This window comes from Coregonus lavaretus (genome assembly GCF_964263955.1).
Source record: "Coregonus lavaretus genome assembly, chromosome: 40".
Classification (NCBI taxonomy): Eukaryota; Metazoa; Chordata; class Actinopteri; order Salmoniformes; family Salmonidae; genus Coregonus; species Coregonus lavaretus.
Window position 1 is genome coordinate 12,891,867 of NC_140027.1, and position 25,799 is coordinate 12,917,665.

The 25,799-nt window shown below is 44.7% G+C and overlaps 1 protein-coding gene across 1 annotated transcript in view; it reads right to left on the minus strand.

Annotated features, from left to right (window-relative positions):
* Positions 1–24,303, minus strand: part of LOC311113434 (sulfotransferase 6B1-like) — a gene marked incomplete at both ends in the record, with an annotated part of 34,852 nt that extends 10,549 nt beyond the window's left edge. Inside the window, 6 exons of the mRNA XM_084156647.1 lie at positions 7,133–7,289; positions 10,752–10,846; positions 11,244–11,370; positions 22,297–22,386; positions 23,545–23,657; positions 24,111–24,303. Of these exons, the coding sequence (XP_084012773.1) occupies positions 7,133–7,289; positions 10,752–10,846; positions 11,244–11,370; positions 22,297–22,386; positions 23,545–23,657; positions 24,111–24,303 (775 nt within the window). The remainder of the gene's footprint in view (positions 1–7,132; positions 7,290–10,751; positions 10,847–11,243; positions 11,371–22,296; positions 22,387–23,544; positions 23,658–24,110) is intronic.
* Positions 24,304–25,799: the final 1,496 nt, after the last annotated feature.

Consider the following 25,799-nt stretch of genomic DNA (forward strand, 5'->3'; position numbering starts at 1 on the left):
CCCCCCCCCTCCTCTTTGTTTTTAACACTGCTGCTACTCGCTGTTTATTATCTATGCATAGTCACTTTACCCCTACCAACATGTACAAATTACCTCAACTACCCCCGCACATTGACTCGGTACCAGTACCCCCTGTATATAGCATCGTTATTGTTATTTTATTGTGTGACTTTTTATTTAGTAAATATTATCTTAACTCTATTTCCTGAACTGCATTGTTGGTTAAGGACTTGTAAGTAAGCATTTCACGGTAAGGTCTACACCTGTTGTATTCGGCGCATGTAACAAATACATTTGATTTGTACAATCATGTGTGATAAGTGAATTTGAAGGGCGAACTCTGCCTGGGTCAATAGTTCAACAAGGCAACATTAAACATGTTGTTCTATATCGTGGAGCTCCGCCCCATAGGGGAGCTCTGCTCCTATTGGTTTACCCACTGCCCTAAGGCAGCATCAGCCTGAGACAAAATTATGCACACACCTGCAGCCAATAGGAGTACATGTGTCCCTATAAGAGGGGATGCCTCCCCTCAATCAGCCTCCCTTTATCTTTAGCGACTGGACTAGACTGGAGAAGCCAAGAAGACACGAAGAAAAGACTCAGGACGAGATACGCCGTCGATTTTCCAGATCATCGACGTCGTCCCAGAAATGAGCACACCTGGAGATTTTCGACCCCCAAAAGCTCTTTTCAGAGCTCAATGCAGATGCTCCTCCATGGCGGCTGGCGACTCCCACGACTTATGTTTCGTGTGTTTGGGGTCTCAGCATGCCAAAGAGGGCGTCAGCAGTCCCCCTAACTGCGCCTCCTGCGCCCTCCTTTCTATGAAGGAGAGGAAGCAGCGCTGGGCGTTCTTCAGGGAGGATATCCCTCTAGAGGATGTACTGTCGATTTTAGCCTCTGCTTCAGAGGCGTCATCTGACGGCGCAGTCTCTGGAGATGATGGGGACTATGAGGAGGAGGCAGGCATTCCAATGGAACAGTCTGACCCCGTCCCTCATACTTTCAAGCCCCCCTTTCCTTTGGTTAGTGAGAGGGCTTGTAGTTCCTATGGCGATGACGACACGGGCTCTGAGAAATCAGAAGCCCTGTCCTTCGCTGCAGCTTCTCTGAGGTCGGACTTTCCCGGACTCATTGAGAGAGCTGCCAGGCGACTGGAAATAGCGCTGCCCCCTATTCCCTCCGCACCGGAGGTAGATTTAATGGAGGGCGGCCCCTATTCCAGGCCAAGGAAAGCGGCAGAGCCACTGGCTCCAGCCATGCCCTCTTTGGCCAAGTACGTCGAGGGCTCATGGGAGGCTCCTCTAGCGGCGCGTTCGCCAGCTAAGTCGTACCTCCCGTTCACTAGAGTGGAGGGAAGGTTCCAGGGCCCGGCAAGAGGAATCCCCAGGTTAGAGAGAGCCATGGCGGCGTATCTCGTACCGGGTTCGAGTCCTTGGCCCTCTTCCAAAAAGGCCACTCTACCATCTCAAAAGGACCGTCTCACAGCACAGCTGTTAGAGAAGTCCTTCAATTTGGGAGCCCAGGCTGTAGCAGCAGCCAATAACATTGCCCTCTTGGCAGCCGCTCTGTCCCGTTTAACCACGGGTAAGACTGAGCTGGAACCAGAGGAGGTGGAGGAAGCGTCCAGAATTTCTGGCGCCGTCTTGCACCTAACACAGGCTTCGGCCGTCTGCTCGGGGAGGTCCATGGCTACTTTGGTGGTCGCGGAGCGACACCTCTGGTTGTCTCTGACGACCATGAAAGAGGCAGACAGGATGTCACTCTTGAACGCCCCCCTCTCTGACGACGGGCTCTTTGGAGTCGCCGTCAAAGAGGTTTTCAAGGCTGTACGAGGAGAAGAAGCAGCTGGCCAGACACCTGCCACTGGCAGGGAGGTTAGGCCCTGCACCCCAACCCCAAAGGCCGTCCACTTCCGCTGCCCAAGGTAGACAGGGGTCTACGGCGAGGCGGCGTATCCGGCGCCAGTCGGCGGCTACAGGAGGCAGGAGAGCGGGCTCTGCCCCCCCAGCAGCCACGGTGGCCCCAATGACACAGCCGGCGAGAGAAGTTGTGAGAACGCCGACCTGGCACCCGAAAGGAGGCCACAAGAGGAGGCGCACATGACGGGACGCGGGGGAGTGGATGGAGGACACGTCGGGATCGAACGTGGCCACTGTTCCCCCCCACCCTTCGGTTGAAGGGATGGGTGATGATGTTGCTTTATGTGATGTATGTAATAAAGAGTTGGCTCCACCTGACTTTGTCAAAAAAGAGCCCCTTTTCCATAATACGTCCGAGAGCGTTCATATCTCACCCTCTCTCTCTTACCACTCCGAGCGCCGTTCAGCCCACCAAGGGTGCGTTGCTGAACAGGCACTTAGGGTAGGTATAAATAACACTTCATGTATACGGAGTGTCTCACATAGCAGGCTGCAGTCTCGGTCAGACTCTGACAAGATGACGCAGCCGCTATTTGGGGATGGCGCACTATCGCAGACTAAGGTCTCTGTTAGTGCGATTCAGACCCATGCTGCGGTCACGGAGGGCCCGATTACCACGGTCACGAAAGTAACCAACGTATCGGCGCCCCCACCTCTCTTAGAACGTGCCAATGCTCACCACACTGAGTGTAACTCAGCCCACCAAAGGTGCAGAGCTGAGCACACACAGGAGGTGAACGGGAAAAAGATACCAAGGCGCCGCCTTGTGTTACCTCATAGAGACCTCATATTACAGACTCCTAGGAGTATTGTAGTGAGGGGCTCTAATAGCGAATTGCAGTCACAGCCAGATTCTGGAATGATGACGCAATCGCTCGCTGGGGATGGTGCTCTGTCGCAGGCTGTGGCCTCGGTCAGTGCAGTTCAGACCCGCGCTGCGTTCACGGAGGGCAGGAATACGACGGTTACGGGTTTAACCAATGTCTCTGCCCCTCCTTCTCTCTCAGAAAGTACTGATGTTTCCTCTCCCTTTCATGGGAGGCCCACCTTGGGCTGTTCCACCACCTGTGTTGGAGAACAGCGGTGGCAAGGGCCATAGAGAAATACAGGTCCTTCCTACTGAATGTACCACAGCTTCGCGCTCGCCCGCTTTCTCTGCATTGCTGGCAGTGGCAGCGAAGCTGTACCCTCTCACGCTGGCTAGAACAGACGTTGCAGATGGGTTATGCCATCCAGTTCCATCGGACCTCACCCCCATTCCGGGAAGTGGTGTAGACGGTGATGAAAACGCCCGAAAAAGTGGCCGCTCTGGTTTCAGAGATTACGGAACTTTTGGCGAAGGAGGCGGTCACAGTAGTTCCCCAGGAGCAAAGGAACAAAGGGCTATATTCGCCCTACATCCTGGTGCCCAAAAAGATGGGGGGAATGAGGCCGATATTGGATTTACGCATTCTCAACGAGAGCGTAACCAAACGGCCCTTTCGAATGCTAACGACAAAACGTCTGCTGGAATGTGTCCAGAAGGGAGACTTTTGTACAAGCATAGACCTGAAGGACGCGTACTTTCATGTGCCGGTACAGCCGCGTCACAGGAAGTTTCTGCGATTCGCCTTTCAAGGGGTGGCGTACGAATACACGAGGATGCTATTCGGGTACGCCCTGGCACCTCGCACGTTGTCCAAGTGTGTGGGGCGGCATTGGAACCGTTGCGTCGTCAGGGAATAAGGCTACTAGCCTACCTAGACGACCTACTGGTTCTCGCCCCGTCAGCAGAGCTGGCGATCACTCACACGACACAGACAGTGATTCATCTCACACGTCTGGGGTTCGCTGTGAATTGGAAAAAGAGCGCGCCCTGGCCCAGTCATCAGATTGTCTACCTGGGGATACAGCTAGACACTGTAATGATGAGGGCTCGAATTTCGGACCCTCGAAGGGTAGCCTTGTTGCTAGCCCTGAGGAAGTGTCGTCCGAATCACACGGTGACGGCGCTGTCGATCATGTCACTCTTGGGTCTCATGTCGTCAGCCAACTCTGTGGTTCCGCTGGGACTCCTGCACATGCGCAGGATGCAGCGATGGTTCGCCCAACTAAGATTAGACCCAGTGCGTCAACGTCATCGGTTGGTGGTGGTTCCCCTCTCGCTCAGTGCAGATCTGAACTATTGGAGAAACCTGCGCGATCTCACGCACGGAGTCCCGATAGGCAAAGTGTCCTCCTACATTCCAGTGTTCACAGATGCCTCTCTGACTGGATGGGGAGGGACATGTCAGACCCAAGCGATAGGAGGTGTTTGGCCTCTTTCAAGTCGCCACATCAACCTCTTGGAGTTGGAAACGGTTCGACTGGTTCTGACCCACTTCGCGTCTACCCTTCTGGGTCGCGATGTGCTGGTCTGGTCAGACAACCGGACCAAAGTAGCCCACATAAATCGCCAGGGAGGAGTCAGGTCTCCTGCTCTCCATCGGGCGGCAGAGGAATTGTGGCTGTGGGCTCACGAGCACCTTCGCTCATTGAGAGCAGCACACATTCCGGGCTACTTGAACGTAGGAGCAGACCTCATGTCGCGAGGGGGTCCTCGAGACGACGAGTGGTGTCTGCATCCGGACATTGTTCTCAAAATTTGGAAACAGTTCGGGAGAGCCGAGGTGGATCTATTCGCGTCACGCGTGAACGCGCAATGTCCCCTATGGTTCTCTCTGAGGGAACAGGACGAAACGCCACTGGGAAGAGACGCATTTGCGCACCACCCGTGGCGGAGAGTTCTTCTATATGCATTCCCTCCGCTGTCCTGCATTCTCCCACTGTTAGCCAGGGTGATATCAGGATGGCTGTCAGTGATATTGATAGCCCCCGATCGCCCAGGGGCTCCTTGGTTTGCGGAGATGAGTCAGATGTTGATTGCGCCACCTTGGCCAATTCCACATCGACGGGATGCATTGTCTCAGGCGGGGGGTTCGATAGGGCAATTGCCCATAATCGGCCAACCACTGAAGGCTTGGCTCCTGAGAGGGACAGGCTGAAGCGCCGTGGGTTATCTGATGCAGTGATCAGGACCATACAGGGTTCACGTGCCAGTTCCACTTCCAGGATGTATGCCAGTAGATGGAAAGTTTTTTCACGATGGTGTGTCACACAAAGTGTAGACCCCATGAGCTGTCAGGTTGAGAGTGTTCTCTCTTTCCTACAGTTTATGTTTGATAAGCAGCGATCGCCCGCCACCATTAAGGTGTTTGCAGTGGCGATTTCAGCTTGTCACGAGGGGTTTGGCAGAGACAATGTCTTCAGCCACCCTCTAGTGAAACGTTTCTTATTGGGAACGCGGCGGCTTAGGCCACTCATAGAACTGGAGTTACACTCCGGTAACTAATCGTTTGGGCCAATTGAAACATTGCATGTGACTAAGAAATGTCAGTTATCTTGTTTGACCACAGATTATCCATTATATTGACCAGGTACTCAAGTGGCTGCTCTAACAATGAAAAGAAATGTCAAAAGAAATGGAATGCAGTTAGCCTGGGTACCAGTTTCTTCAGCTAATCCACTCCCTGTACTCCATGTCATGTGCCAATGAGTCTGGCCTTTCTGCCATCTTCAAATATGAACGTTCTGTCATTGGGTGTGTTCGTAAATTCACTCTGGAGTATCAGAGTGCGCTCAGAGTGCGCTCTGGGCATTCATAAATTCAGAGCATTGTCAGATTGTCAGTTCTTAAATTCAGTGCATTTCGCTCTCAGAGCGCACACTGGACGCTCTGGCTGAGGAGTAGGGTTTGTTCTGGCTAAACACAAATGAGAGAACACCTCACTCTGACTATTTTACTCACCCTAGAAGAGCTGGTTAGACTGTTATCATGTTATCTAGAGCGTTAGTGACTGTAACTGTGCTGCTAGCAACAATTGAATTACGTTTTTTTCCAGATGTTTACTAATACCTGTGTTGCGTGTTCATAAATTCATCTGTTTTTCTGCACTCTGGCACACTCAAACAGAATGCTCAGAAATCGGAGTAGATAGCCAAAGTGAATTTATGAACGCACTCATTAATGAACTCGAGGAAAACAGAGGATTTGATCCTGATTCGATCACCCTCACAGCTATCCTCCAATCACAGGGATTATGCAAATATTGGAACCGGTTTTTGTTTGTCCGGTCTGTCAAAAGTTGCTAGCTCACGTCTATATTCTCAAAGTAAATACATACTGCATTTCCAACTACTAAACGTCTTAGTTTTGATTTTAAGCCTCAAAATACAACAACTTGCCTAGCTAACAGATAAATCGTTGTTTTTGTCTATGTTATCAATTCTAATTCTATTCTCGAGGCTCCACATGTTGTCATGGAAAACATTGAGATTGCCGAAAGGCCAGTCTCTTTGGCAATAACAAGGAGTGGCAAAGAGTGGAATTTTAGCTAAAGAGACTGGTACTAAGACTAGAAGGCAGTCAGGAGGCAAGATCAGGTGGGAACATTCTAGGCAATAAAGCTACAATATGTAACTTTTCGGGCGACCCAACAAAATGCACATAATGTGAGTTATCGATCTGTCATTCTCATTGAAACTAAGTCTAAGAAGCGGTAGATCTGTTCTATTTGTGCTATTTCTATGCTTCCCGTTCTTATATTTAGTTTTTGCGTCTTTTACTTTCGGTTTAGTACACCAGCTTCAAAAAGCTGAAAATACAATATTTTTGGCTATGGAAAGATATTTCACAGCGGTTTAGATGGTACAATGATTCTCTACACAATGACTGCCTAATTTCAGTTTATGTGACAAAACAAGCAATCTATTTGAATTTTAGCAACCAGGAAATGGCGGAGCGATTCAACATTCTCATTGACTACCATACAAAAACATCACCTGCTGGAAAGACAGATTTTGGACCAAGTTATCCCTCACTTCACCTCTTCACTGGTGTGATTCAGTAAATTACTACAGTAAATTACTATATTCGCCTTGGGCCAATCAGTGTAATTTTGGAAAAGCCAAATCTGTATGGGAAGACACATCATTTACCCAAGTGTCGTCAAAATCGGCCCAGTGCTTTCTGAGACATCGCGTGTAACTTACGGACGGATGGACGGACAGACCATTCCACAGTCCACTCCCCAATTTCATCGTGGGGACAATAACGAGAGGAATAAAGTAAAGTTTTTGTTTTTCAACATTTAACAACATTTTGTGAATACAATTTATTATAAATGTACCTTTTCGGAAAAACACATTGCCATGTTTTCCATGGGTGTTCTTGGAGCTGTCCTTCATAGCATTGAAGGTACTCTGCCCTGCAATTGTCTGGACTTGCTCTTCAGTCAATGGGAAACCAAAGAACTTGGATATCTGCTGCACCCCTTGACCTAGATTCTGAAGAATAAGTGGAGTTGAAACTTGTACATCCAACATTGTGCATTTCACAACTCTCAAAAAAGACAGGAGGTATGTGATGTACAATATGATGTATGAAAAAAATCATAAAAAAGTGAATGTTAATGACATTTATACAACGGGTGGGTATAATCCTGAATGCTGATTGGTTAAAACCGCATTCAGCCGGTGTCTGTTCCACAAGTTGCCACCGGCTAAATCTATGATGTTAAAATGCCTATTTACTCTGTTCCATCTGACTGCGCAATCCACTTTCTCATCAGCCTAGCCAGGCAACTTATAAACTTGATCTCCACTATAAAAAGCATCTAGACATTAGCTCACATTTCTTTTAGACTAACATTTCGTTTTCTACAGCAGAGATTTGAATAAACCTTGCTGTCTGTCTCTCCGACATTTGCAACATTGTTTCAATATTGAAATTCGATCTCCTGCTGTCCCATCGTAATGAACTTGTCGGGAGTCGGGACGAGACAGGCAGGCAGGCAGGCAGGGTTTCTCAGCCAGTCAAAATCATGAATCAGCTGGCATCATTTTTATGGATATATACAAAAAAATGTCAATTGAAAAAAGGTAAAACAAAACGCAGCTAATTTGCAGTATTTCCAGCTTCAGTTTGAAGTGTTTGTGTTACTGTAGCTGTGTTGTTGGCTAGCTCCACTGAAAAACAGTGTCCTGACGAGTAAGCACATTTTCTATGCCAGGCGAAATCGCGCCTCATTAGCTCATTTTTATGGATGTATCTAAATAAATCTCACTAGAAAACAGTTTAAACATCTCTTGCTGTTATTCTGGCTGCACTTTTTGACGTGACTGTAAGTTAGCAGTAGTTGGCTAGCTAGCAAGCAAGGGATTAGAACGTTGCCAGCCAGTATGGCAATGGAACATTTAGAATGAACAACTGGGTCGCGTCCATAGATACAGAACAAAAAGACTGAACGACTGGTAACTAGTCTCTAGTAACCCTAGATTTGTGTCGGGACTATATATTCTGGAAGGATGAAACAGCATGAATAAATTACTAAAATAACGTTTTTAATGAAAATATGTAAATCATTATTTGAATATGTTGGTAACCCGTTGTATAAAAGTGATAATGCCCTCGAAGCCGGTGTTTGGAGGATATATTGGCACAGTTTGCCAGTCCTCAACTTCGTCTCGGGCCTAACAACACACATGCCAATATATCCTCCAAACACCGGCTTCTCTGGCATTATCACTTAAATAAAATGTACATTACTGACACATAATTAGGGTTGTAAAACTGCCAGTAATTTACCAAATCGGAAATGTTGGTAATAAAATCCTTAAGAGTCAATTGACGCACCCGTGATTCAATATAATTAACATAATACAAAAATCCCCATAAAAATCTGTCTGTACTTGAATATTTTTATTCACGTATTAATATATATTTATTTATTTTGGTCTGTGTCTAGTAGTTAGACCACGTGGTTCAGGAGAGCCTAATTAATGAAAAAATATACAGTGGGGAGAACAAGTATTTGATACACTGCCGATTTTGCAGGTTTTCCTACTTACAAAGCATGTAGAGGTCTGTAATCTAAAACAGAAATCCAGAAAATCACATTGTATGATTTTTAAGTAATTAATTTGTATTTTATTGCATGACATAAGTATTTGATACATCAGAAAAGCAGAACTTAATATTTGGTACAGAAACCTTTGTTTGCAATTACAGAGATCATACGTTTCCTGTAGGTCTTGACCAGGTTTGCACACACTGCAGCAGGGATTTTGGCCCACTCCTCCATACAGACCTTCTCCAGATCCTTCAGGTTTCGAGGCTGTCTCTGGGCAATACGGACTTTCAGCTCCCTCCAAAGCTTTTCTATTGGGTTCAGGTCTGGAGACTGGCTAGGCCACTCCAGGACCTTGAGATGCTTCTTACGGAGCCACTCCTTAGTTGCCCTGGCTGTGTGTTTCAGGTTGTTGTCATGCTGGAAGACTCAGCCACGACCCATCTTCAATGCTCTTACTGAGGGAAGGAGGTTGTTGGCCAAGATCTCGCGATATATGGCCCCATCCATCCTCCCCTCAATACGGTGCAGTCGTCCTGTCCCCTTTGCAAAAAAGCATCCCCCAAAGAATGATGTTTCCACCTCCATGCTTCACGGTTGGGATGGTGTTCTTGGGGTTGTACTCATACTTCTTCTTCCTCCAAACACGTCGAGTGGAGTTTAGACCAAAAAGCTATATTTCTGTCTCATCAGACCACATGACCTTCTCCCATTCCTCCTCTGGATCATCCAGATGGTCATTGGCAAACTTCAGACGGGCCTGGACATGCGCTGGCTTGAGCAGGGGGACCTTGCGTGCGCTGCAGGATTTTAATCCATGACGGCGTAGTGTGTTACTAATCGTTTTCTTTGAGACTGTGGTCCCAGCTCTCTTCAGGTCATTGACCAGGTCCTGCCGTGTAGTTCTGGGCTGATCCCTCACCTTCCTCATGATCATTGATGCCCCACGAGGTGAGATCTTGCATGGAACCCCAGACCGATGGTGATTGACCGTCTTGAACTTCTTCCATTTTCTAATAATTGCACCAACAGTTGTTGCCTTCTCACCAAGCTGCTTGCCTATTGTCCTGTAGCCCATCCCAGCCTTGTGCAGGTCTACAATTTTATCCCTGATGTCCTTACACAGCTCTCTGGTCTTGGCCATTGTGGAGGGGTTGGAGTCTGTTTGATTGAGTGTGTGGACAGGTGTCTTTTATACAGGTAACGAGTTCAAACAGGTGCAGTTAATACAGGTAATGAGTGGAGAACAGGAGGGCTTCTTAAAGAAAAACTAACAGGTCTGTGAGAGCCGGAATTCTTACTGGTTGGTAGGTGATCAAATACTTACGTCATGCAATAAAATGCAAATGAATTACTTAAAAATCATACAATGTGATTTTCTGGATTTTTGTTTTAGATTCCGTCTATCACAGTTGAAGTGTACCTATGATAAAAATTACAGACCTCTCCATGCTTTGTAAGTAGGAAAACCTGTAAAATCGGCAGTGTATCAAATACTTGTTCTCTCCACTGTATATAATCAACAATGATGTAATTTCCAATTATCTCTGGAACTCTTCCAACTATTGACTTTTCACAACTGCCACCAGTTCGGCCCCAAAACATTTACAACAAAGATATATTGGCATAGTAAAATAAAATACAAATATAAAGGATATTCCATGCTGAAACCCTCATGTTAAACAACAACGGTATTCAGTAAGTTGATTGGTTATATTTAGGATTCTGTTTTACAGCTATGTGTATATATTGTTTTATATTAATTTTTCTTTATTGTATTTTATGTCTTTAACATGTTATGAAAACTAGTAGAAATGCAGGTAGTTTACTGGTACATTTCAAAAGTTAGGTCTAATATTCACTCTTTTTGCAACCCTATACATAATAATATGTGTTTTACCTCCTTCATTTGCTCATAAGTGATCATCATTATGTTAGGATTGCCCATTAGTTTCTCCCAGGCCAGGGCATGGTCGAAGTAAGAACCCCAAGCCACTGTAAAAAAAAGAAACACAAATACCATAAGATGAATACATTCAACAGTCATGTGACTGTACATAATGTTTTGTAGTGTGCTGTATTGTACCATAACTATAGTGTGATTATCCATTTGTTAGTGTGAGACTGTGGAAAGAATATCATTTATCTGACAGGGATCTGACATCAATGAAGACGTCTGTAAATGTGCCAGACGTAGCCAGCTAGCTAGTCCCTGGGGCATTTAAAAAACAAACATTTAAACTCACATAATGACAAGTTAGAGCACACATTTTATTTAGGAAATGTAATTTTCTAGTTGTAGTATTTATTACATTCAGCCTATCCAACACGACACTGCATTTATGTCAAACAATACGAATGTGTTGAGTAGTTCTTTATCCGTTTTTCTCACCTTCACCCTTCATGAAGTCTGTAAAAAATGAATCCCAGGATTTGGCATTAGGCAAAACAGGGTTTGTGTTCATGAAGTGGTAGTATGATACGACTGTATCTTTTGGGTTTCGGAACACAACCAGCATCTGAAAGTCAAAATTACCACAGATAATTGTTATAATATTGGTGCAATTGAGTTCTAAAGTTTGTTGTAAAACAACAACATAATTAAGATGAACATGGACAGAATATTTTCAGGCATTCTCAGTAAAAACCAAAAATATTTAGCAGTGAACAGTTAGTCGCCTACAATAGCAGATGACTAATTTACATTATTAGCTTACTTATCTACCGTAAATGCAGTCACTTGGAATCTGCATCCGAAGATGGAATCCGCAGTAGGCGAAACAGCCACTGTCTGCCCCACCGAGGTGAGGAGCGTCATGCAACGTGCAGTACATATTTGCTGTTCTATCGCGCGTGCAATGATGTAAATAAACGGTGTTTGCTTTTTGCAGGAACTTCGTTGTTGTAATATCGCAAATGTACATGGCAGTTTCACCATTAAGGATTCCAGCTTTAAATGTGTTTAATTATGAAGTCCAACATTCCTAATACAAAAGTCAATTCAGATTCAGACACAAAATACGTCAACTCCAGGGGAAGTATAATACCCCCGCCTGATTGGCTGGATTTATTCCACATTAAGTCAAAGTATTTATTTTAAACATCTCAGGACCATTTGCCTATTTTTAGGAAAGCTCACTCTACCTGCCGAACTTACTTTTATTTTATCCTAGAATTGAGATGAAAATTGCTCTATAATTCCAACGCAAGGCTTGAATTTCAATTGAAAGTGTCAACAGGATGTATAATTAAAATGTGTTTTGGAATAAGAGGAATACAATAGATTAAATGAGAAATCAAATGCGTCATTCATTCTACACAGGGGCCCAACTTTGGTTTTAGAAGTGGGGGGAACGTATATATATATTTTTTTTTTTCCCCAGTCGGATAAACACTCCAAACAGCCTACCCGACCGCTCGGAGGCGTCCGCATGGTCCTAAAGCACACCGCAGCCTCATTTTGTATCACATTCCAACGCTAAAAATGCAATTTCAGAATGTGGGGATGTCCCCCCCTTCACAGTGAAATTTGCGTCCCTGACTCTACACGTCACAATACATTAAATTAAACAAATTTGACATAATATTACATAGATCCAAATAATATGTATAACATTTGGTTCAAACATTTCATTTAAAAAATCATTCTCCTATTAAAGGCCTAGTGCAGCTGTTTTTAGCTCAATATCAAATCATTTCTGGGTAACAATTACTGTATTTACTGTAACAGTTTTCCATAAATAAAAAATAAAAACAATTAAAAAATCTCAAGCAAGAATATTGCCCAAGACTGTCTGGGTGTGGTCTGAGTGGTGTCGGGGAGGGCACCTAAGCAAGCTATTACCATAGGTTGTGTTCCCCTGCTCGTGGCATGGTTGCATGCCACAACATCGACTGTGCCATCGGGTACCAGATTGCTATAACATTTGATGTGGTTAGTTGATACGTAAAATACCTATCCAAGCATTGCAATATCTGGCATGCGTCCGCAATGTCTGAGCAGAGGAACACGACCATTGTGTGGATCAATCCACTAGAGCGGAGGGGCCTAATGAGTGGGATATGTAACCTGAAAACTAGCTGTTATTGGCAGAGCGGTTTGGAACTCTCTTTGCAATTGGTCTATAAAAAGGTCCAATACAGAAGGTTAAAAAAAAATCTCAATATCAAATCATTTCTGGGTAACAATGACCTTTTACTGCAGTGGGCTAAATCATGGTCACACAGAGTGTTTCTTAGTAGTCTTAAACACATCTACTTTGAAACAATAGTATACACCTCACACACATGGTTATGGCCTTAAAGAAAGACACCTGTACCATGTCAATTGAAATGTATTCAATTTTGAGTTTGCATCCCAATATTATACATTATAGACATCACAGAAGACTGAAATATATAGAAACACTGGATTTTCAGCTGTTTAAAAAAAAAAAGTGTTGGTCCCATGTTTCATGAGCTGAAATAAAATATTCCAGAAATGTTCCATATGCTCAAAAAACGTATTTCTCTCACATTTTGTGCACACATTTGTTTACATCCCTGTTAGTGAGCATTTCTCCTTTGCCAAGATAATCCATCCACCTGACAGGTGTGGCATATCAACAAGCTGATTAAACAGCATGATCATTACACAGGTACACCTTGTGCTGGAGACAATAAAAGGCTACTCTATATTGTGCAGTTTTGTCACACAACACAATGCCACAGATGTCTCAAGTGTTGAGGGAGCGTGCAATTGACTTACTGACTGCATGACTGTCCACCAGCGCTTTTGCCAGATAATTAAATAATAATTTCTCTACCATGAGCCGCCTCCAATGTCATTTTAGAGAATTTGGCAGTAAGTCCAACTGGCCTCACAAACGCAGACCACTGTCACGCCCTGACTCAGGGGACGATTATATGTTGAGTCAGGGTGTGTATATTCCTTGTTGTGCTTGTTCTATGTATGAGGATCTAGTATGTCTAGTTCTATGTTGCCCGGTGTGGTTCCCAATCAGAGGCAGCTGTCGCTCGTTGTCTCTAATTGGGGACCATACTTAAGCAGCCTATTGGCACTGTCTAGTTGTGGGATCTTGTTCCTTGTAAGGTATGTTGTGTGTTCTACCTTGGACTTCACGTTTCGTTTCGTTTATTGTTTTGTCGTGTGTTTATTTAGTTTAATAAACATGTACGTATATCACGCTGCGCCTTGGTCTGACCCGTCATTCAACGAACGTGACAGAAGATCCCACCAAACGAGGACCAAGCAGCGTGCCCAGGCGGAGCGAATGGCCATGTCACAGGTGGCCGATTTGTGGTCATGAGAAGAGATATTTGCGGGGAGAGGACCATGGGCTAAGGTAGATGCCCAGGCAGGAGAGGAGCAACGGAGGAGGCCGGTCGAGGAGGAAGCCCGAGAAGCAGCCCCAAGAAGTGTTTTGGAGGGGAACACGGGGTGGTTGGCGGAGCCTAGGGTTAGAGCAGAGCCAACTCCCCGTACTCACGCGAAGAGGCGTATGACTGGGCAAGCTCCGTGTTATGCGGAGCTACGTACTGTGTCGCCAGTGCGCCGGCACAGTCCTGTACGTCCTGTGCTTGCACCACGCACGTGCCGTGCGAAGATGGGCATCCAGCTAGGACAGGGTGTGCCGGCTCAACGCTCCTGGTCTCCAGTACGCCTCCTCGGTCCCGCATATCCTGCGCCAGTTCTACGAACTGTATCGCCAGTGCGCGTGCACAGCCCAGTGCGTCCTGTGCCAGCGCCCCGCACGTGTAGTGCGAAAGTGGGCAGCCAGCCAGGACGGGTTGTGCCAGCTCTCCGCTCCAGACCTCCAGTCCGCTTTCACAGTCCGGTCCGGCCCATTCCTGCTCCTCGCACCAAGCCAGTGGTGCGCGTCGCCAGCCCGGCCCGGCCCTGCTCCTCGCACCAAGCCAGTGGTGCGCGTCACCAGCCCGGCCCGGCCCGTTCCTGCTCCTTGCACCAAGCCAGTGGTGCGCGTCGCCAGTCCGGCCCGGCCCGTTCCTGCTCCTCGCACCAAGCCAGTGGTGCGTTTGTCCAGTCCGGCACGGCCCGTGCCTGTTCCACCGGTGCCTGGTCCGGCACCGGTCAGCTGCTCCACTCCGGAGCCAGAGCAGTCCACTCCACCGGTGCCTGATCCAGTTCCGGTCAGCCATTCCACTCCGGAGCCAGAGCAGTCCGCTCCACCGGTGCCTGATCCAGCTCCGGTCAGCGGCTCCACTCCGGAGCCAGAGCAGTCTGCTCCACCGGTGCCTGATCCAGCTCCGGTCAGCGGCTCCACTCCGGAGCCAAAGCAGTCCGCTCCACCGGTGCCTAGTCCGGCTACGGTCAGTGGCTCCAGTCCAGACCATGACGTCAGCCCCTCTCCAGGTTCGGGGTCTCCCACACCAGGGTCCAGACAGGGCCTGGCATATCGTGGGAGGAGGGAGAGGGGAAGCAACGCGCCAAGGTCTAGACCAGACCAGGGGCGCAACAGGGAGGCGGAGAGTGAGAGGTCGTCACGCCCCGAGCCGGATCCGCCTCTGAGGCGGAATGCCCACCCGGCCCCGACCCTGTTATGTTTATGTTGTGCGGTCGGAGTCCGCACCTTTGGGGGTGCCCAATCAGAGGCAGCTGTCGCTCGTTGTCTCTGATTGGGGACCATACTTAAGCAGCCTATTGGCACTGTCTAGTTGTGGGATCTTCTTCCTTGTAAGGTATGTTGTGTGTTCTACCTTGGACTTCACGTTTCGTTTCGTTTATTGTTTTGTCGTGTGTTTATTTAGTTTAATAAACATGTACGTATATCACGCTGCGCCTTGGTCTGACCCGTCATTCAACGAACGTGACAACCACGTGTAACCACGTCAGCCCAGGACCTCCACATCCAGCTTCTTCACCTGCGGGATCATCTGCGACCAACCACCCGGACAGCTGATGAAATTTAGGAGTATTTCTGTCTTTAATAAAGCACTTTTGTGGGGAAAAACACATTCTGATTGGCTGGGCCTGGCTCCCAAGTGGGTGGGCCTATGCCCTCCCAGGCCCACCCATGGCTGCTCTCCTGCCCAGTCATGTGAAATCCACAGATTAGGGCCTAATTAATTTATTTCAATTGACTGATTTCCTTATATGAACTGTAACTCAGTAAAATCTTTGAAATTGTTGCATGTTGCTTTTATATTTTTGTTCAGTATAATTTTGAAATTATAAAAAATATGGCCATTAGGCCACTATGTAATTTGACTGCAGGAAACGGCTACAGTGGCTTGCGAAAGAATTCACCCCCCTTGGCATTTTTCCTATTTTGTTGCCTTACACCTTGGAATTAAAATAGATTTTGGGTGGGTTTGTATCATTTGATTTACACAACATGCCTACCACTTTGAAGATGCAAAATGTTTTTTATTGTGAAACAAACAAGAAATAAGACAAAAAAAACAGAAAACCTGAGCATGCATAACTATTCACCCCTCCAAAGTCAATGCTTTGTAGAGCCACCTTTTGCAGCATTTACAGCTGCAAGTATCTTGGGGTATGCCTCTATAAGCTTGGCACATCTAGCCACTGGGATTTTTGCCCATTCTTCAAGGCAAAACTGCTCCAGCTCCTTCAAGTTGGATGGGTTCCGCTGGTGTACAGCAAATTTAAAGTCATACCACAGATTCTCAATTGGATTGAGGTCTGGGCTCTGAGTAAAAATTAAATAAATAATATGCCATTTAGCAGACGCTTTTATCCAAAGCGGCTTACAGTCATGCGTGCATACATATATATTTCTTTTTAGTAGGCCATTCCAAAACATTTAAATGTTTCCCCTAAAACCACTCAAGTGTTGCTTTATCAGTATGCTTAGGGTCATTGTCCTGCTGGAAGGTGAACCTCCGTCTCAGTCTCAAATCTCTGGAAGACTGAAACAGGTTTCCCTCAAGAATTTCCCTGTATTTAGTGCCATCCATCAGTCCCTCAATTCTGACCAGTTTCCCAGTCCCTGCCGATGGTGTTCTCGGGGTGATGAGACATGTTGGGTTTGTGCCAGACATAGCGTTTTCCTTGATGGCCAAAAAGCTAAATTTTTGTGTCATCTGACCAGAGTGCCTTCTTGCATATGTTTGGGGAGTCTCCCACATTCCTTTTGGCGAACACCAAACATGTTTGCTTATTTTGTCTTCTTAAAGTGGTCCTATGTACAGATACTCCAATCTCCTCTGTGGACCTTTGCAGCTCCTTCAGGGTTATCTTTGGTCTCTTTGTTGCCTCTCTGATTAACATCCTCCTTGCCTGTTCTGTGAGTTTTGGTGGGCGGTCCTCTCTTGGCAGGTTTGTTGTGGTGCCATATTTTTTCAATTTTTTAATAATGGATTTAATGGTGCTCTGTGGGATGTTCAAAGTTTTGGATATTTTTTTATAACCCAACCCTGATCTGTACTTCTCAAAAACGTTGTCACTGACCCGTTTGGAGAGCTCCTTGTTTGGAGAGCTCCTTGGTCTTCATGGTGCCGCTTGCTTGATGTTGCCCCTTGCTTAGTGGTGTTGCAGACTATGGGGCGTTCAGAACAGGTGTTTATACAGTGAGGGAAAAAAGTATTTGATCCCCTGCTGATTTTGTACGTTTGCCCACTGACAAATAAATGATCAGTCTGTAATTTTAATGGTAGGTTTATTTGAACAGTGAGAGACAAGAAAAATCCAGAAAAACGAATGTCAAAAATGTTATAAATTGATTTGCATTTTAATGAGGGAAATAAGTATTTGACCCCCTCTCAATCAGAAAGATTTCTGGCTCCCAGGTGTCTTTTATACAGGTAACGAGCTGAGATTAGGAGCACACTCTTAAAGGGAGTGCTCCTAATCTCAGCTTGTTACCTGTATAAAAGACACCTGTCCACAGATGCAATCAATCAATCAGATTCCAAACTCTCCACCATGGCCAAGACCAAAGAGCTCTCCAAGGATGTCAGGGACAAGATTGTAGACCTACACAAGGCTGGAATGGGCTACAAGACCATCGCCAAGCAGCTTGGTGAGAAGGTGACAACAGTTGGTGCGATTATTCGCAAATGGAAGAAACCCAAAATAACTGTCAATCTCCCTCGGCCTGGGGCTCCATGCAAGATCTCACCTTGTGGAGTTGCAATGATCATGAGAACGGTGAGGAATCAGCACAGAACTACACGGGAGGATCTTGTCAATGATCTCAAGGCAGCTGGGACCATAGTCACCAAGAAAACAATTGGTAACACACTACGCTGTGAAGGACTGAAATCCTGCAGTGCCCACAAGGTCCCCCTGCTCAAGAAAGCACATATACAGGGCCGTCTGAAGTTTGCCAATGAACATCTGAATGATTCAGAGGAGAACTGGGTGAAAGTGTTATGGTCAGATGAGACCAAAATCGAGCTCTTTGGCATCAACTCAACTCGCCGTGTTTGGAGGAGGAGGAATGCTGCCTATGACCCCAAGAACACCATCCCCACCGTCAAACATGGAGGTGGAAACATTATGCTTTGGAGGTGTTTTTCTGCTAAGGGGACAGGACAACTTCACCGCATCCAAGGGACGATAGACAGGGCCATGTACCGTCAAATCTTGGGTGAGGACCTCCTTCCCTCAGCCAGGGCATTGAAAATGGGTCATGGATGGGTATTCCAGCATGACAATGACCCAAAACACACGGCAAAGGCAACAAAGGAGTGGCTCAAGAAGAAGCACATTAAGGTCCTGGAGTGGCCTAGCCAGTCTCCAGACCTTAATCCCATAGAAAATCTGTGGAGGGAGCTGAAGGTTCGAGTTGCCAAACGTCAGCCTCGAAACCTTAATGACTTGGAGAATATCTGCAAAGAGGAGTGGGACAAAATCCCTCCTGAGATGTGTGCAAACCTGGTGGCCAACTACAAGAAACGTCTGACCTCTGTGATTGCCAACAAGGGTTTTACCACCAAGTACTAAGTCATGTTTTGCAGAGGGGTCAAATACTTATTTCCCTCATTAAAATGCATTTTTCTGGATTTTTTTGTTGTCATTCTGTCTCTCACTGTTCAAATAAACCTACCATTAAAGTTATAGACTGATCATGTCTTTGTCAGTGGGCAAACGTACAAAATCAGCAGGGGATCAAATCATTTTTTCCCTCACTGTATACTGAGATCATGTGACAGATCATGTGACACTTAAAGTCCACTTGTGTGCAATCTATTTAACTAATTATGTGACTTCTGAAGGTAATTGGTTGCACCAGATCTTATTTAGGGGCTTCATAGCAAAGGGGGTGAATACATATGCACACACCACTTTTCCGCTATTTATTGTTTAGAATATTTTGAAACAAGTTCTTTTTTTCATTTCACTTCACCAATTTGGACTATTTTGTGTATGTCCATTATATGAAATCCAAATAGAAAGCCATTGAAATTACAGGTTGTAATGCAACAAAATAGGAAAAACGCCAAGGGGGATGAATACTTTTGCAAGACACTGTACATATCTTACTGTGATTGTTTTCAGTTAAAATAGTCAAAAAGTGACAAAATAGCTTCTTAGCAAAGAACAATTCCTCAACCAAGAATGTTGCTAGGACTGTCTGGGAGTGGTGTGAGCGAGGGGCGTTATTGGACAAGCCTAATGGGAGGAATATGTAGTGGAAGAATGAGAGAAGGTGATACTCGCAACTGGCGACTTGCTGGCGTGGGAGCACAGCGTGATGACTCAATCACAATTTATGACATTGTTTGGATGGCAGACCATTTATAGGCCATCACAGTTATCAAACACACCTTATCTGTGGCTTTCTCCAGGAAGGGACGTTCCCACAGAACCCTGGGAGCATGGACACCGTTGGAGGTGTGAAGATGGATGAAAACGTGAAATCGACAGAATGAATGTTCATGTGTGAATTACATTTTCATGTTTGGATTGTTTCAAGAGTTTATAAAGAGCTATGAATTTTGACATGTTGTACTGTATGTTTATTGTACTGTAAGTTCTATGTATTCATTGTTACAGGGAAACTTATTTTGTTTGTCGGATGGTGGATAGTTCAAAGAGGAGCGACACAGGGGTGCGCTCCTGTCGTTTAAATTGGATGATTAGATTAAAATCTGGGTGTGTTTTCCTGTCTTTTGTTTTTACTAGCAAAGTGCAAATACATGCTAATTTAGGTTGGGGGGTGAGTTTCTGCTTGAATCTGGTTAAAAGGGCAGCAGTGAATTTCTGTATACTTTGAGAACTTGCTACCAAGCTCCTGTGTGTACCACACACACATTTTTTCTCTTAGAGATTATTCTGAACTGAAGCCACGTTACAAAATAAATCTTAGCCTGTGTGTGTTATTCTGTAATGTATAATGTATTTCATGTACAATGTACTTGTTTGAGTGTCAATTATTTTGTGACTAATAAATTATATTAGTTGAATTGAGTGAATGCATTCCTTGTTTTACAGAGTCATTCTTTGATTAACTATACACTTAAAATTTAGTAGGTCTATTGGTAGTTGCTATATACACTATACACATAGCATATGCTTGCCTCAATAAATTAATGCTAGAACATTGGTAGACAGGATTAGCTATTTGTATCTAGTCTCTTAATAATTGCATAACGGTGCAAGTTAGACATGTTCATGTTCATTATAATCATACTGAGTGGTGATGCAAAGTTCGCTACCTTGACTAGATTCCTCCAGAGACATACAGGGCAAGTTGCATTTATTCACATAATATTGGAGTCAGATTAATGAATGCAGTGTATTATTACAGTGCCTTTGGAAAGTATTCAGACCCCTTGGCTTTTTCCACATTTTGTTAGGTTACAGCCTTATTCTGAAATTAATTAATTAAAACATTTTCCTCAGCAATCTACACACAATACCCCATAATGACAACGCGAAAACAGGTTTGTAGAAATGTTTGCAAATACCTTATTTTCATATTATTCAGACCCTTTGAGCTCATGCAACCTGTTTCCATTGATCATCCTTGAGATGTTTCTACTACTTGATTGGAGTCCACCTGTGGTAAATTCAATTGATTGGACATGATTTGGAAAGGCACACACCTGTCTAAATAAGGTTCAACAGTTGACCGTGCATGTCAGAGCAAAAACCAAGCTATGAGGTCAAAGCAACTGTCCGTAGAGCTCCGAGACAGGATTGTGTCGAGGCACAGATCTGGGGAAGGGTACCGAAACATTTCTGCAGCATTGAAGGTCCCCAAGAACACAGTGGCCTCCATCATTCTTAAATGGAAGATGTTTGGAACCACCCAGATTCTTCCTAGAGCTGGCCGCATGGCCAAACTGAGCAATCGAGGGAGAAGGGCCTTGGTCAGGGAGGTGACCAAGAACCCGATGGTCACTCTGACATAGCTCCAGAGTTCCTCTGTGGATATGGGAGAACCTTCCAGAAGGACAACCATCTCTGCAGCACTCCACCAATCAGGCCTTTATGGTAGAGTGGCCAGACGGAAGCCACTCTTCAGGAAAAGGCACGACAGCCCACTTGGAGTTTGCCAAAAGGCACCTAAAGGACTCTCAGACCATGAGAAACAAGATTCTCTGATCTGATGAAACCAAGATTGAACTCTTTGGCCTGAATGCCAAGCGTGACGTTTGGAGGAAACCTGGCACCATCCCTACGGTGAAGCATGGTGGTGGCAGAATCATGCTGTGGGGATGTTTTTCAGCTGCAAGGACTGGGATACTAGTCAGGATCGAGGGAAAGATGAACGGAGCCAAGTTCAGAGAGATCCTTGATGAAAACCTGCTCCAGAGCGCTCAAGACTTCAGACGGGGTAAAGGTTCACCTTCCAGCAGGACAACGACCCTAAGCACACAGCCAAGACAACGCAGGAATGGCTTCGAGACAGGTCTCTGAATGTCCTTGAGTGTCCCAACCAGAGCCCGTACTTGAACCCTATCTAACATCTCTGGAGAGACTTTGTAAATAGCTGTTAAGCAACGCTCCCCATCCAACCTGACAGAGCTTGAGAGGATCTGCAGAGAACAATAGGAAAAACTCCCCAAATATAGGTGTGCCAAGCTTGTAGAGTCATACCCAAGATAGCTTGAGGCAGTAAAAATATTTGACGCTCAAGTAGTAAGACACATCGCCAAAAGTTTGAAAAGTCTTATTTGAATTAGCATGCTGGATTATGCTTTTCGGTTTCGTGCTTTTTCTTCGCCATCAAACACGTTGAAAATGTAAATTCACCCGGAAACACGTATACATTTTATATCTTAAATTATAGCGTTTTCATTGATGATGCAAATTTCATGCTCATTCATAGCCTACAAAACGAAGGTACGGAAGTGAAATTGACCTGTCACTTTCATATCGTATTCATTTCCTATGTTATTATAAAAAATAAATATGTCCCAGACTGCATTAGATTAAGCACTCCACAATTGAAGGGAGGCTAGATTCAGGTTGTTGTGACATGTTCTCTAGCAAAGCTATTAACACTGACCTTTGCTTTCTTCGCAATAAAAGTGCCAGGGATGTTATCAGGGTGCAAATGTGTGCCCAGTAACCGCGGAGAGGGCATTTCTCCCACCACCTGTAAAACAAACAGAGGGAATGGACAAAGGTTTGGGCCTGCCTTAGTAAAAGCCTTGTGGTGAACCAAACTTTTTGTTATAATCCTACAGAATGATTCCACTGGAATTCCACAAGCCTATCCTCTAACTTCTGCTATAACATAATAGTCCATAGGGCTCCATGGGTCTCATCAACATCAAGGCTGCACAGGCCATACTATAAGACACTTTTGAAGAGTTTGATAAATGTTGAGATATACTTTGCTAGACACCTTTTTGTATGTTGTGCACTTGTTAAACTATTATTCAAAATGAACTAGTGTCAATGTTGATTAATCACATATCACAATCCTGCAAAAAGGGGAAGGGATTATGTCTCTAATGTGTATTTTTTGCCGTGTTGTATTATCAAATGAACATTTCCTTTTTGTCTAGTTGTAAGATCTCCAATCTGTGTTCTTTGATTGTCACTCTCTCAGTATATAAGCTATGTGAATCCATTTAGCAGCTTATCATATCGCATACAAAAATGCAGCAGAAAACCACAAGGTACATCATTTGTAAAAAAAAGTATTTATAAAAAAGTACATAAAAAGAAATGGTAATTTAGCAGACGGTCTTATCCAGATCAATTTACAGGCGCAATTAGGGTTAAGTGCCTTGCTCAAGGGCACATCGACAGATTATTCACCTAGTAGGCTTGGGGATTCGAACCAGCGACCTTTTGGTTACTGAACCAACACTCTTAACCAGTGGCAGAATTATAAACAATCAAAAGGCAGGAGCATGAGAAATACAAAAATAAAATGTTTGATCCTTTGTGAACAGGTCATTTACAAATACCTTGAAATGCCCGATAAGCACTAGTGCATCCTATTGTAGGTTATTCTGAAATTGTTCTGTGTGTGGCACTTAAAAACTAAAGGCTGATTTACCTCAATTGGTAGCGACAAAAGGAATTCCAAGAATTAGCCAATTCCTGTGAGTGAGTAATTTAAAAATGTATATTTCTCAGGATAAATTATTACTTTTGGGTATGTATATTAGGCAGAATTTTGACATCACATTTAACTTAAAGATCTGTCATTCTCATTGAAAGCAAGTCTGATAAAGAGAGCGTTTTGATTGACTAGGTATTGACTTAGTTCCGTTATAGAAAACTGTTACGGCATACATACCTTCTGCATGTCCGGAGAGAAAAACTCCATCAGTGGAGGTATTTGAGACACTTCTTGTTGCCCAGAGGCTGCAGCCATGATTTTGCGTAGCACAGCAACCATCCAGTTGAACCCTGGAAAAGCACACTCATTTAGGGCTTTGCTGGCAAAAGGAGTATAGGGCAGACTATAAAGTTGATAGTGTCCACAAAAGTGTGTATACAATGTGAGCCTATGTCCAATGTAGTCTATGTTTTTAAGGCTGACTAATTCATGTGAGTATCTTCATGGGTGGCAGTTGGGACACATTGATTCTGCAAAGAATGCTCATGATGTGGTTTCATGAGACACATATTCCAATGCACATGCTCCTGTGGGCTCTTTATACATTTGTTAATGTTCAACAACCAACTGTTGGCTTCTTAGATGTAGAAGCATTTTGTATTAAGTCCTGTAAACATTTAGTCATGGCCAGGACTATATAACAGCAGTATTGTGTTCTGCACTTTATTTGATGGCAACAAATATTTCCACTATGCAATCCAGTTCACACCAACTACCACAACAGCAGGGATGGTTGCACTTACCACATTTTGGGTAGGCCACCAGTAAAATGTCATCTGGCCTGCCCTCCAGCTCCTTCAGGCCTTTAAGATTTTCTGGGGGACTCATGATTGTAGAGTAGAGGATCCCCTCATGCAAGTACAGCTTATCCTCATCCTTCACATTCTTTGCCTCCTCCATTTTGGACATGCCTTGCACGGACATTGGTTTGCTCATTTTGTATCCTCGTGACTTTAACTCCTAATGACAGCCTATTTATGTATTCAGACCACAATGGAGATGCAAAAAAATGTGCTAGTATTTGCGTTCCCTGCCTTTACAGTAAAACAAGACTTTCCAGTTCACTGGTGTGATATTGCTGAAGGGAGGGACTAGTTCCCTGTGCACAGTGATTGATATGGAGAGAGTGACTTGCTCATAAAATGGGTGAGAGTTCAATTCCAGTCTAGGTTAGATTTGTCTCAGTAAATTGGAATATTCTTAAAGGAAAAGCAACAAAGGGCAACACACGTGGAATGTTAATGACTCACACTAACACTGACCTCACACTCGCTCTTACAATGTATCAATATTCTGCCAACTCACACGTCTGTAAACACATGAAAATAGCTTTGTCACTGTGACTATGCTCTCTCTTGTTGAGGCTTATAAAAGCTGAAGCGTATGGGGGTGTGTCTGTTGAAAGAGATTGTCAAAGTTTACATTCCATTTTCCGGTCACAAATGTATGCAGCTTATATCCTTCACATGACTACATCAGCTTGACAAAGCCTGCTCAATGCCAGATTCAAAGATACTTAAAACTTAAGAGTTTTTCCATTACAAATGTCTTCCTATTAAAAAGGTACTATGCCTAACTTTGCTTTCCTCTTGAGAAAGCTAGGCAAATTGCAGCAACACTTAGGCTGAATATAAACAACTCTACCCCCTCCCCCTCATCCCATTTTTCTTTGTGGCTATGGGATCTTGTGGAAGCCAGCAGAGAGCTCGCACTCGATTCTTTTACTTTCAGTTTGGTCCACCAGCTTCAAACAGCTGAAAATGTGATATTTTAGATGCACATTTTAGATGATTCTCTACACTCTCAACTGCTTGTTTTCTTACATGAACTGAAATTGAGCGACTTCTAATTTACATGTTGGGCGCATTGGATTGGGCGCTTGCCCCAGTCTGCCATTGCTAGTTTTTGTATTTGTATTTATTATGGATCCCCATTAGCTGCTGCGAAGGCAGCAGCTACTCTTCCTGGGGTCCAGCAAATTTAAGGCAGTTGTACAATTTTTGAAACGTTACAAAACATTCACAACAGATTTCACAATACATTAAGTGTGTGCCCTCAGGCCACTACTCTATTACCACATATCTACAACACAAAATCCATGTGTACGTGTGTGTATAGTGTGTATGTTATTGTGTGTGTGTATGCATGTGTCTTTGCGTCTCTTCACAGTCCCTGCTGTTCCATAAGGTGTATTTGTATCTCTTTTTTAAATCAAATTTTACTGCTTGCATGAGTTACTTGATGTGGAATAGAGTTCCATGTAGTCATGGCTCTATGTAGTATTGTGCGCCTCCCATAGTCTGTTATGGACTTGGGGACTGTGAAGAGACTTCTGGTGGCATGCCTTGTGGGGTATGCATGGGTGTCTGAGCTGTGTGCCAGTAGTTCAAATAGACAGCTCGGTGCATTCAACAAGTAGTGATGAAGTCAAT